A 13918-nucleotide genomic window follows, 5' to 3' on the forward strand; every position below is an offset into this window, starting at 1 on the left:
AAAAAAATGTAATCATGCAAAACCATGAAAAATCCCTGTTCCTTAAAGATTTTATTGGCCCAAATCAACCTTTACGTAGCAACAACCTCACTAGCCACTGAGGTTTTTTATAACCCCACCTGTTGTAACAGCTCTGTCTGAAAGACCAGAGAGAGAGGACAGGATACAGTGGCTCCTCCCTCCTGAATTGGGTGTCGTAACCTCCCCTGTTTCCTGACAGACACAAAAACAGAAACAGAAGGCATGAAAAGCATCAGAGGGGCAAGGCATACCCTGCATGCACGGTGTTTAGTCTGTCTATATCAACACTATTTATATATATACTTCATACTATATATGTCCTGCAACAGTTGAAACTATTTTCTTTACACAATATAAAAGATCTGTAACTTGGTGTTTAGTGCCGTTGCTTCACACACAGAGTCCTTTTTTGAGTTATTTTGTGCAAGCACACACACACACGCACACACACACACACACACACACACACACACACACACACACACACACGGGTGAAAACAATCCCCTGCTCCTGGCTACAATCCGCCCAGAGAGAAGAAAGGACAAAGGGCCTCTCTCTGTCTCAGCTGTGGGAAAGCTCCTCTGGACAGCTGAGGAACTGTTGCGCCCTCTAGTGGAACAAATAACCATGTCTCCTGCTCCTGAAGGGCTCACTGTAGGAGCCTGAATACTTTAAACTATTTATATTTCATATATTTTAACTACTTTGCTTTATACTTGCGATGTGTGTGTGTGTGTGTGTGTGTGTGTGTGTGTGTGTGTGTGTGTGTGTGTGTGTGTGTGAGTTACACCGTGAGAGAGAAATTTAATTTACATTGTTTATGTGTGATTATTACTGTGTTTTTGTAACTGCAAGCTGCATGAGAATAGAATAGAAAAAACATTCACAACACAAAACTCCAACATCATAAACATGAGGAGTGATCACGGCAAGAAAAACCTGTGTCAGTGTTCATATTGGCCCTGACTGACTGTGAAGATGTTTGTTTTTTTGTTTTTTTACCAAATAAAGTTCTTAGAAACTCTATAAAAATCTATAAAAGTATGTATTTCCAGTATATTTGAAGAGTCAATCACAGGATTTCTGCCCATATCTGAGTTGTGTAATAATGATTTTACCATTTTGTCTGACACACTTTATCCCGGCATTAGAATCTTGAGAGAGGGTGGCTGGGACCATGGGGCCACTATTGATGCTGGAGTTTTATGTAAACATGTCACCACGTCTGTTTGTTTATATTGTAACCGTTGGTTTGTGTTGGTTGGTCTTGCCTTCTGTTATCGGGTGTTATCAAAGACAATGCAAAAAAAAGAAGCGGCTTCACAATTCTAAATACAGTAAGTGCTTCTTTTTTTAAATAAACAGACTTGTAATACCAAAGACCGTATCAGGGTCGGCACGAGGGCACCTTTGTGGCACTCTGGAGTAACATTGCTGCATTTCCAGGTTACAACCCCCTCTGTGTCAAAAAGCAGTGATCACATCAGTGTTTACCCTGTACACACTACATCCACGACTAATTATCTACTTTACATTTAGCCAAAGTAACCCGAGAAGTGCCGCTGTTTTGAGTAAAAACACACACTTTGCAGGTGGGAGAACCACATGTATATGTGGGCTGAGTACGGTTGAGCTGTCTCCTGGTTTTCTGTCAGATACATCTGAGCAGGAGTCTAATTCACATTACTGGCTGCCAGAGGAGTCATGGCAGAGGAACGGGACCAGACAGGATCCTCCTGGGAGGGCATGCCTCTATCTGAGGATTATCCTGGACCACATATGGAGAATGGGGCTGCGCCGAATGGGGAGGCAGAGAGGGATGTGCCCGGTCCCACAGATCAGGCAGGGAAATGTGGCCCCAACCTGCTGCAGATGCTAAAGGCCGCAGAGAGCAGGTGGACTTGTCAGGGTCGGGACGGAGACGGAGCAGACACATCGTGGACTGGAGAGCTGGTCACTGAAGCTCTGAAGACTGACATGGTGAGCAAGGACACTGCTAAATGTCTTACTCCACAAGTAAACGACTGGCTTACTCCACAGGCAGCATGAATCTTTATATACTCAGGCTGTTACTGATTTTAGTTTCAATGTACAGGCATCTATCAATGTTTGACTTGCACGACCGTGGGTACATATTGTGCAAACTTAAGCAGACTTGAAAGGGACATATTTTCTCAAGTGATGTAAGTGTGGGTAGAAATGAAATCACCCAAATCTTCAAATTCAATCTTTGAGTCCAACAGTGTTGTTGGAATGTAATGCTACATTAGTTGGATGTATTTTACACAGGTTCTCCAGTGATTTAGCGTCACACTTAAGTTTGAAAGATACAGATTAAAAATTGAATAGTCAACATCGAAGCAGCAGAGGGTCAAAATCACAAAATCCTACATTTCCAATAATGCTTGTCAGCATTTTTTATTATTATACCCCCTTAGCTTGGTAAATGTTTCAACTGCATGTTAGCAAAGATAACCCTGATGACATGTTGATGACATAATCAGAGCTGTGACTGAGCTTCTCTTCCCTTACAACTCCCTTGCTCGTCTCCATCCCTGTCTCTCTTCTGTACATGCTCCCAAAGTTCCCCTCTGTAAGCCTCACAAAGACTCCATTTATGGCCACACTCTCCTCTCTGTCCTCGTTCCACCTGTCACCTGGGCTGTTTGGGTGCGGGCGTGGTATAAAGCGTCACTCTGTGAACTGCGTAAGGCTTGCAGCAGTGTCACTGTGGGAGAGCGCCCTGCAAGCATGAAGAAAGTGTACAGTCTAGTGAACATGACTAAGGCAAAGGACCAGGAGGCAGTGCAGTCCATCTGCATCAAGGTATGACTGCCTTTGTTTTAGAAGCACTGTTGTACTTTGTGTGGAAAAAAGTTATTTTTTGAGTTTTCTTTCGAAAAGGCAGCGAGTCAGATCCGATGTCTAGATGTGGATTGGGGTAGAAGTAAGCTGAAAGCTGTTTAAATGGGAGTACTTCAATGTTGAACTTTAAAAATAACCCTTTATACTTATATATATATATTTAACAACCACAATTGTGAATGTTCTTGTTTTCTCCAAGCAGAGATTGTTTGGGGGGGGGGGGGGGGGGGGGGGCTTCAAATGCTCTTTGAAGCCAAAATATTTTTGGGCTTTCATTGAACTTTCACAGTAGCCAACTTGGATTCCAAATTATTTTGTGACTTCTGTAGGAGACCATTAAGTTAACGTTTACTCTGCTCCAAGTCACAGCTGAATGTCTTTTTGTGTTAAAGATTAAGCTGCTGCTTGAGTAAGAACCAGCAAAAGATTATATTCAAGTGACCATTACGCAGAAGAAAAATAGAGTTCAATTATATCCCAGCATGTCTTTTTAAAAATATTATTTCATTCACATTGTAAATATCACTTTTCATTTGATCATTTTGTGATTTGTCTTACATTGAGGCTTTATTTCATACAGATCTAAGTGAAGCATGTTGGGCTCCTGTTTATGTTTTATAACAGGAGGATAATGAGGAAAACTAATTTGTTGTTATTCATGTGAAATAAGGTGATCATAAGGTGGAAGTGCTGTTAATATGTTATAATGGTGATTGGAGATTGTTGATTGATTGGCTCAGATTTGTGGACTGTGTCACCTTGTCCAAAGTAACTGAGGTCAGAGGAGAGGCTCTAACCCTATATAGACAACCAGGATGTGCCCTTGTGATCTCATGTAATATGATAAAGCATCAAACTGAAGTCAGAAGAAAGGATATGAGCAGCCCCACAGAGATCCTCTTTTCTAATGTTCACAGGTCTCAGGTTAAATTTATCCTGACAAGGATTTGTGGGCCAACTTAAAACACTTACTTAATCCTTAAACTGATGCCTTCCCGCCATTATTTCACTAATGCCACTGAAATGATTGCCAGACCGTTTAGCTTGTGTGATAATGAACCACCAACAATTGACTTAATACTGCATTTGAGTTTAAAGTCACATAATGTTGGAACAAGGTCACCTCATTATCATTTGATTCCATGTCACTCAACCGCAGCTTCACATTTTTTTTCATCCACTTAAAAATGTCTTCCTGGCTTCTTCAGTGCACTTTCATATGCACTGACAACTGAAGAAGGACTTTATTAGGGATTACAGTTAACCTTGGGGCGTAACCATAGACCGTATGTAAAAAGAGTAACAGAATACATACAGCAGAGTTATGTACCATTACAATGTGTAGTCATCAGAATACAGTCACGTCTTTGAATTCAATAGGTTACATAAAAAGATTACAGTCTGACCTTTTGTCAGTTAAGTTGGCCATCAAGAGTTACCAACGCTGAATTGCTCACCGACTGCAGATCAGCATGTAAGCATTGTCAGCATAGTAGTTAGCTTTGCAAGCAAGTCTACCTAACAAATTGTAGAGACCGACCAATTCACAACATGTACGATTTGTATTATATATTTGGCCAGTTATATCCTAAATTTAGGGGAAATTATAGCCTAATTGTTAATTACATTTTTTTTTTCGCATTTGATGCTGTCGGACACCGGAGAAGTTATTATTTTCCTTTTCTGGTTATTGTTTTTTTTTTTTATCAAAGTTTAAACAAAATTTTCTATGGAATTCGAAATTTACATCGTTTTATTTTCATCTTGTGGTTTTTTACCGTAACATAGTGCTGTGGGAGATAAAAGGTCAAGGAAAAATTGGGTCTTCATCTATTTTTGCCAGACTAAACATCACGATCAAAGTGTTTCCTGGGTTCAGTCAACTCAAGGTATCAGTATTGTGTACATTAAGTAATCCACAGTATTTTAATTATGCAACTTACTTTGAGTAATCTAACAGTATACCTTACAAATGACATTAAAGGGCATGTATTCTGTAGTGAAATAAAATGAGGCATATTATGCTCATATTCAGGTTCATCATTTTAATTTGGCTTCTTACTTGAAAGGTTTTCCATGCTCTAATGTTCAGAAAACACATCAGTTTCCTCTCACTGTCCATTCCTGCAGCGTCTCTTCTCAGCCTCCGTCTGAAACTCTTGGTTTTAGCTCCTGTCGCTTTAAGAGTTTTGGAGGCGGGGTCAGCATGAGGGGTGTGTCTGGTTTTGTGGGTGTGTGCCTGCATATGCACACAATTAATAAGCCCCCAACACACACACACACACACACACACACACACACACACACACAGGCGCAAACACCTTTTGGAGCTGGACTTTTGAAGCCCAGGCTCAGGCAGCAGAGGCAGACTTGGCAAGCCAGGGAGTGAACATGGCCAAGTGGGATTCCTGTGGCAGCAGCCCAGCCTACAGGCAGCCACCCTGGATGGTAAGACAGCAAAAGATACAGCGATGAGTCAGGATATGAGAAGAGAGAGATTCATACTGCGAAACAGAAAGGTGGAAGCTTGAAAGAAACTCGACTGTGATGTGAGGTCGCTTATGTGCAAGTTTGGCTATCATTATGTCTGCATCAGGCCTGCCTGCTTCAAGCATGACCTTGTGACCTACAGTGGAATAAAAACATTTCGCTTTTTTCTGAGCTTTTTGTGTCTCTCGGTCTTTGTCTCCACAGCAAATACAGTTGACTGACCAGAAGCAAGAATTCAACAAACGTCCCACCAAGACAGGTCATCACTCTCTATCCAGGTCTTTCTCTCAGTCGTCTACAGAAAGCCCCAGTTCAGGTGTGGAAACATGCAAACACGCACATCACATCACGTGCTTGAAATATAAACTGAGCTGGTTTTGATCCCTGCAACACGAGAGCCACCGGCCCCGAGGATTAGCCCCGGTGCTTTCTCCTTCAGCTAAATCTTAATTAAGAGGAAAGGTCCTCTGAAGAATAAAGTCTCTTTAATTTGGTGCTAATCGGCTCCGAGCCTTTCTCAACCACGTCAATCACTTCCAGAGTTTATGCAAAAGGTCAACTTTCAAAGGCTCAGAGAAAAGACTCAGCTGGCTGAAGTCTGATACCAAACATGGCATCAGGAACGATACAACCAGAGCGTCTCTGTGTTGCTTTAACCATGATGGTTCAAGGATGTTATAGTATACCAGATCTGAAGCCTAATTTCTGTGTTTCAGTGTGCAGTGACAGCTCCGAGGACGAGTCTACTCCCAAAGGCAAGCTTCAGAAGACTTCCGAGGGCCTTTCCGACTTCTGCATCAAAAACATCAAGCAGGCTGAATTTGGACGCAGGGAAATAGGAATCGCACAGCGAGGTAAAAAAAACCCCGAAGAGTTTGCACACATTTAATGAGACGGTAGAATAAGAGTCACACACAAGAAGATGAAAATGAGCATATTAAGCCATAAAGACAAAATATGTGTGCATTGGTGATGTCTGTGCTCATGTTGAATGTGACACGGTCACTGTCTGTGACATTTAGAAATGCCAGCACTGATGGTCCTGAGGAAAAGAGCAGGTGGGGAGAAACCTCTGGCCGGAGCCAAGGTCGTGGGCTGCACACACATCACTGCACAGACAGCGGTCAGTCCCGAGGATGTGACTGATTATGTGAAGATGATGACTGGTCATTTCTATATTTGTCTGTACTGCATTGATTAGAAGGTCAACATATGTCCTGACCTGTTGTGCAGGTGTTGATTGAGACTCTGTGTGCGCTGGGGGCTCAGTGTCGCTGGGCGGCCTGTAACATCTTCTCCACTCAGAACGCTGTGGCTGCTGCTCTGGCTGAAGGAGGTACAACCAGATTCTCCTGCGCTTGACTCATGAAGACGTTTCTTCATCATTTATTTTCCTCTCATTCCCCTCGAAGGCACCTCGGTGTTTGCGTGGAGAGGAGAATCAGAGGAGGACTTCTGGTGGTGTATTGACCAGTGTGTCGGAGCTGAGACCTGGCAGCCCAACATGGTACTGTGGAGTAAACCACACAACACCAATCACCACTCTGCAGATACTTCTCACAGAAAGACGGTTCAAATGTATTCAGACCTATTTAATTATCTCACCCAGAGCTAAAAAACATGTAGATATTCTAATTGTGGTGTTAACAGGCTTAATCACATTCGACAGGTGATACTTGAAAAAAGTTTTCAGTAAAAATTCAACATGGATTTTTTTTTGTTCATTTAATTTAATTTAATTGCCTGGTAGATTTAATTCATAGTTATAGTTGTGTTATGTTTGGTAGAGGTAATAGTAACATTTTAGTCATAGATTGATATCATGCATATCAGACAAAACATTTTTTTGATTTTTTTGATTTCCTATCGGAGTAGAAACACAGTTGGTACTTGTACTCCCTCTGTGCCATTTTTAAATGTCGCTGTTTGGCAGTTTGAACACGACACGTTAATCACATTTCATTTGGCTTTGAAACAACCGCTATCTTTAAATCTGTACCATAACACACTGTATTATGGTTGGGTCTATGTTTTAACCTCATTGTGCTCTGCTGATGGAGGGTTTATCTGGCGTTGTCATTCTCGTCAGATTCTGGATGACGGAGGCGACTTGACCCACTGGATCTATAAGAAGTACCCGAGCCTGTTCAAGAAGCTCAAAGGCATCGTGGAGGAAAGTGTCACAGGCGTTTACCGGTTAGTTTCACACAAAACTCACCAACTCAAACTCAAGTACGCAAAGATATTCTCTAGCACATGCACACGTATTTATCTCCTGACTGTGTTTCAGATTGTACCAGCTGTCGAAGGCTGGCCGACTGTGTGTCCCGGCCATCAATGTTAACGACTCAGTGACCAAGCAGAAATTTGACAACCTCTACTGCTGCAAGGAGTCCATACTGGACGGGTGATGAGTCATGTTGTGATGGTAAAACAGGTAAAAACACTGGCGCAGCACAGAGCAGCGACCTGACTGTGTTGAACTCTTCTTTCAGGTTGAAGCGAACCACTGGCGTCATGTTTGGAGGGAAACAGGTGGTGGTGTGTGGATACGGTGAGGTTAGTAAAGGGATAAGTACTTCAGTGTGACACAGTGTAACACGTGTCTTTAGAAAAAAAAAGATAAATTATTAAATCTAAGCCACAGTTCGCATGTCTCTTCTTTCTCTTTGTAGGTTGGCAAAGGCTGCTGCGCCGCCCTCAAAGCGCTGGGCGCTGTCGTCTACATCACAGAAGTGGATCCCATTTGTGCCCTTCAGGCCTGGTATGAATGGAGGAAGCTTTTATCAGCACAGATGTGAAGTGATCCCCCTCCTCCCAAAGGCACACTGTCGCTGAACGTCATGAAATATGGTTAAAAAAAAATAAAAATAACCCCATTCTCTAATCCCCTGTTCCTTTAAGCATGGATGGCTTCAGAGTGATTAAACTGAGTGAGGTGGTCAGACAGATAGACATGGTCATCACATGCACAGGTAATTGCTGTCCTGTAAAAAATAATACTCCTTTAAGAATATCAAGAGGTACACTTTGTTAATGAATATATTCATTGGGGTTAATTTTATCTTCATCTGTCTGCAGGCAATAAAAATGTGGTAGGGAGGGAACTTCTGGACAAGATGAAGAATGGCTGCATAGTCTGCAACATGGGACACTCCAACACTGAGATAGATTTGGTAAAACATAAACAGCGTGTATTTCTGCACATTTTTATCTGTGTATAGGCCTTTATATGTTCATGCTTGTGTGTGTGTGTGTGTGTGTGTGTGTGTGTGTGTGTGTGTGTCAGGGGAGTTTGCGGACTGCAGAGCTGAGGTGGGACCGCGTGAGGCCTCAGGTGGACCATGTTATCTGGCCCGATGGCAAGAGAATAGTGCTGCTGGCCGAGGTGATGACACTGTCATTATTACAAACCACCACCAAGAGATTATATACAGAAGCACATTTACTGTCACATATAGCCCTGAAAGTGGTTCTGAACTGCTCACATGCTGCTCTATTGAACATTATCCAAAATCTAAATTTATTTCACGTTATGTCCAAGCAACAGAAGCAATTTTCAATGTTTGTGGTGTGGATAATCTACCCTGAAGAGCCAATAAGTGTTAGGTATCAAGGAACACAATCTGTTCTTTACATTCTAATGTTTTTTATTATTATTTTGAAACAAATGAGCTTAAAGACTTTGGACAGTTACTGATCTACATTTATATAAATACATTTATATATTTTTGTTGTTTTTGCATATTGTTGTATGTCATTTCAGTTTTTGAGAGGTTTAACTTTTCCCGCCTCAGGGCCGTTTGCTGAATCTGAGCTGCTCCACAGTGCCATCATTTGTCCTCTCCGTCACTGCTACAACTCAGGTATGGTAATATGTTTTTTTTAGGGATTTACATAATAAATATAGGTGTGCCTGTTTATTTTTCTCCACGTGTATCAAAGCAGACATGCCAGGACGCCTGTATTCACCCATAGATGTGCAGGTAGAGACTCTCACTGTTGTGTTTCAGGCGCTGGCTCTCATAGAGCTGTCCAACGCTCCAGAGGGACGATACAAACAGGACGTCTACCTGCTGCCAAAGAAGATGGGCAAGTCCTCCGCTCAAAGAACCCTGAAACAAATGCGACCTTTATTTTTATCCCCTCATCAATACAGTCAAAAAGACTAATTTAAAAAATGATAAAACTCCTGTGTGTCTATTTTTCAGATGAATACGTGGCCAGTCTTCACCTGCCGACATTTGACGCTCTCCTCACAGAGCTGACAGATGATCAGGCCAAGTACCTGGGCATCAGCAAACATGGGCCCTTCAAACCCAACTATTACAGGTGGGGGGAAAGTTCACTGGTCCTCACACAAACAATAATATTGCACGTTAGATTTAAAAAAAAGAAGTATTTAACAGAAAGCATTTTTTAAATCAGGTATTGACCTGAGGACATGAAGCTGAAGGACAGAGGAAACCTCTCAGAGTCCAGTGGAGAGAACACTGGTGCCCTCTACAGTCTGAAGATCGCAGACATGTCATACTGAGGAGAGGCGGCAGATGAAGACTTCTGATCACTTCATTTGAATGTGTAATTTATGTGTTACTCTGTTATATGCTAATGTTCAAATTATCCAGAATGTAATCACAGTGATTTCTGCACCGACTCAAATATGAAGAGGAAACACAAAGTGCCGAATGTTATATTATTGACTCTTCTTATTGAAAAAACAATGCCACTTATAGACTGGAGCAACAATCAGCAACATATACATATACATATATATAACCAACCACATGTAGATGCACGTCATCAACTTAATATCTGCTGATTATCAGTGAGGAAAGAACACACATACATATTAACACACTTTAAAAAAAAGTTCAATACGTCATGTCCTGTAATTTAAATTAAATTTATTACTACGTATCCCACTAAAATAAAATTCTTCTTAGTATTATTAGATATAATAAAAAAAACAATTTTGCTCTTTTTAAAACCTCTCCTTATGTTTTTTTCTCAGAAATTTAACAAAACAAAAATATTTATAAATTGTGTTCCTGTAGAAAAACATTAGAACAGTATTTTTCTTATTTCAGTGTCACACACAAATGGTGTGTGTTCATGCTGAATATCTATACAACCACACACCCCTGTGATTACAGATGTATCCCTGGTTTTTTATTAAACTCTAAACAAAGAGCTCCACCTACAAGTTACTTTTTTTCCCCTAGGGGGCGTATGAGCATTAGTGTCTTTAATCATGTCTAGCATTTCTCACTATTAAAGTCCTCAGTGCTGTGTTGTTACTATGAGCATCTATGTGTTTTGAATACACTCCCCCCTCAAACACACACACACACACACACACACACACACACACACACACACACACACACACACATATTAATTTCCTGGAGACTCACTCTGACCTTAACCATAACTACAGCTTCCCCAACCCCCTAACACTAACCATGACCTAATTCTAACATATCCTTAAAACATGTCTTCACTGTAATTTAGTTTAATGAAAATGAATGATTATGGGGACACACTTAAGGACACTTCCCCATAATGTGTGTGTGTGTGTGTGTGTGTGTGTGTGTGTGTGTGTGTGTGTGTGTGTGTGGTGCTGTGCATACAAACATTACATTATATCATGTATAATCACACACATCCAGACTGAGCTTTGGTAAGAAATGTGACTTTAATGGTGAGAGTTTATTGCAGTAATTACCATAACTTAATACAGGCAAACTGTTACTCAATGAATATAAATAAGACAACATACTGAATCCACATCAAAAATAGCGTTAAATGCGTATTCTCATGTTATATTGTAAGATGTTGCTCATATAATTATCATAAATAACCATATGTCACACCATCATTTTGATGTTATGGAAGCATCAAAGACAGATATGGAACAAACAATCGGATGTAGAATATCGAAGAAATGTGTTGCTTCTCATTCATAAGTGTGATCTTCCTCCCTGCTGTAAAGGTAGTTTTTGATCAATTTAAAGTAGTATTTTGTTTTAATATCAGTTCGCAGAAATCTTCTGGTACTTAAAGTAATTTAACTTGCCGAATGAGTTGTCAGCATTAGTTTAGGTTCCTACTAGACGCTACGTAATTAACTCTGCTCCAAGAAAATCCAGCTGGTCATATAACAATCATTATCTGTTTTCCTCGATTGCTGCATCTTGTCTGTCTCTGATCATGAAGTACTAAAAATACCCCCCCCCCCCCCCCCCCCCCCCCCCCGCCCCCCCCGTCCTGTTCCTGGATTACTGTAATCCAGCACCTCCTTGTGTGTGTGTGTGTGTGTGTGTGTGTGCGTGCGTGTGTGTGTATGTGCGTGTGTGTGATCCCTACTGACCAGTACACTGCATTTCTCTGTGACAGCAGACTGACGGTGAGTCACTAATGCTAATGCCACCAGACTCTCTTCCTCCCCCTCCTCCTTCTTCTCACATAATTGAAGCACATGTTTGACTATTTTACCTCAAGCGCCACATTCACTGGCACTCGTTTCTCCACAGTGACAATAAATGAATCAGTTCACCAACAAATCCTTCAAGCCTTTGTGACTTTCAGGTCACTTCTCATCACTCACCATGTTGTTGAGATACCTTTAATGTAACAGACAAGTAACACAGGAACATGATGGACTGCAAAGGAACAGTTGAGACGTTCACAAATGAACAGCCATTAGTGCGAGAGATTAATGAGCTGACCCATTAACCACCACACCCGATCTAATCTGACGACACCCCTCATCCTCCCGTGTTTCCTGTATCCTCTGGTCAGAGGGGGGGTTGTGTGTGTGTGTGAGTGTGTGTCCTTGCCTCCTCATTTAGGGATTCTCCCTAAAGAGCTTTGATGACTTCTCTGCATCACTACAGGGTCTAATCACCCATACCAGCTGTCAGTGTGTCGGCCTCCCTCGCTCCTCTCTCTCTCTGCTTCCACTGGCACCACTTAACCTCACATCCTCTGCAGTCGGCCATAATGGACTCTCATCGCGTTTATACTGAAACATGATGAACACACATCAGCTGATGACTGCGCTGACAGCCCCATTCCAAAGAAACCCCCACAGATACCAATACCCAGCAGAACGTTTGGTCCTTGTTTGAATACATGGCACTTTTGTTGAAAGTATTCTCTCTGTCTGATGTTTCTGTAACTTCATACACTCCTAATGATCTTGTTACAGTAGCCCACTGCTATATTCTGTACCTATTTAAGTCAAGCTATATCCCTTATGATAACTGAATCATCTGAATTTAAGGTTGCATTGAATCTAATGCCAAATTCTACATGGCCTAGTGCATCATTTTAAACAATAATATTTACTGTAATTCTGCCTGTTATAGTTCACTTCTTTGGAAACCTTTGCGTCTTTTCTACAAAGTCTTCTACAAAGACCACTGTACGCTTGACTGAAGCTGATACAAACAACGAGGGTTCATAGTGACGCATCTATGAGGATGTACATCACTCGTGTCGAGCCTCTGCAGCGCCTCAGCTCAGACCCTTCGTGACTGAGCAGGATCAGGTTGCACCATAAGCTGAGCTAGCCGCCGCTACTAACACCAACACTGAGGATTTACAACCACAGGCTGGTTTCACAGCCAAACGCATGAACACCATTGATTTATTGATTAGGGCAGATGATTGTCAGCTCAGTGCCTAATGGTCTGTGTATGGATTCATGGGTTATGGCCTACTAGTCAAAGGTCTCCTCTGGTCCATACCTTCAGTGTTCGAGGTCTAGGATTACACTCAGGGTTTGATGTCATGATCAGCTAAGTGTGGCCGAGACAACCCCGAGGGACGCCATACATCTGAGGGAGGCAGGACAAAGAGGAGTTATAATCTCTGGTGATGTTTTCCGAACTAACACACTCACTGGACTTGTGTTTATTTTTTTTCCTGTGCCCTGTTCTCAGGTTTTTCGTTTCGCTCAAGATCTGCACGCTTGTTGCATCCTCAATGAGTTTTCATGGCTTTCTGAGACTATAAAAACACTCAGGGAGATGATTTTAATGTTAAGCCTTCACCTATCTGCCGGCAGACAGTCACACACCTGCATCCGCACCCACACCCCAAACCTGCCGCCCGAGACACGTTGTTACACCCAGACATACTGACTCATGGAATGACAGCTTTTCATTTTTCTAGTCACAAATGAATCCTCTGGCTGTGGTGAGTCCTGGGACGATGGCGGAGGGCGGACAAGCAAAAAGCTCTCGGCCAGTTGTTGGCAAGTCTAGAACCACCAGATCCTTCCAGCCCACCAGAGTGAGTTCTACCATTGCCAAACACCGTGGGAGAGTGCGCCGGACAACACCACGACATCTGTGTGGCGACTGGGGGTCAAGTTACACGAGACGGCGTCTCAGAGAGAGAGCATCCGTTGATATCTGAGAGGGACGGCACTGTCGATCAGATCCATCGTTCGTTCTTCGCTCCCCTCTTGTGTGTTTCTCTCTCACTGAGAAACTCCGGAGAGGCGTGGATGTTTATGTCCAGCCGAGTGTC

General features: G+C 42.1%; 1 protein-coding gene across 3 annotated transcripts; it reads left to right on the forward strand.

Moving 5' to 3' along the window:
• Nucleotides 1-1633: 1633 nt before the first annotated feature.
• On the forward strand, nt 1634-10678 carry LOC118315809 (S-adenosylhomocysteine hydrolase-like protein 1). 3 transcript variants are annotated; one of them, XM_047333518.1, is made up of 17 exons: nt 1634-2002; nt 5582-5693; nt 6094-6231; nt 6400-6500; nt 6611-6713; nt 6790-6884; nt 7467-7573; nt 7668-7784; nt 7873-7936; nt 8053-8141; nt 8282-8352; nt 8459-8553; nt 8667-8765; nt 9175-9243; nt 9391-9469; nt 9589-9709; nt 9806-10678. In XM_047333518.1, the coding sequence occupies exons 1-17, from the start codon at nt 1727-1729 to the stop codon at nt 9810-9812; spliced, it is 1743 nt and encodes a 580-aa protein (XP_047189474.1). In that variant the 5' UTR covers nt 1634-1726; the 3' UTR covers nt 9813-10678. The 3 variants fall into 3 exon arrangements, with proteins under 3 accessions (XP_047189474.1, XP_047189475.1, XP_047189476.1); XM_047333519.1 differs by lacking the exon at nt 1634-2002 and adding an exon at nt 2705-2848; XM_047333520.1 differs by lacking the exon at nt 1634-2002 and adding an exon at nt 5188-5335.
• Nucleotides 10679-13918: the final 3240 nt, after the last annotated feature.

The sequence above is a fragment of the Scophthalmus maximus genome, chromosome 7 (genome assembly GCF_022379125.1).
Source record: "Scophthalmus maximus strain ysfricsl-2021 chromosome 7, ASM2237912v1, whole genome shotgun sequence".
Taxonomy (NCBI): Eukaryota; Metazoa; Chordata; class Actinopteri; order Pleuronectiformes; family Scophthalmidae; genus Scophthalmus; species Scophthalmus maximus.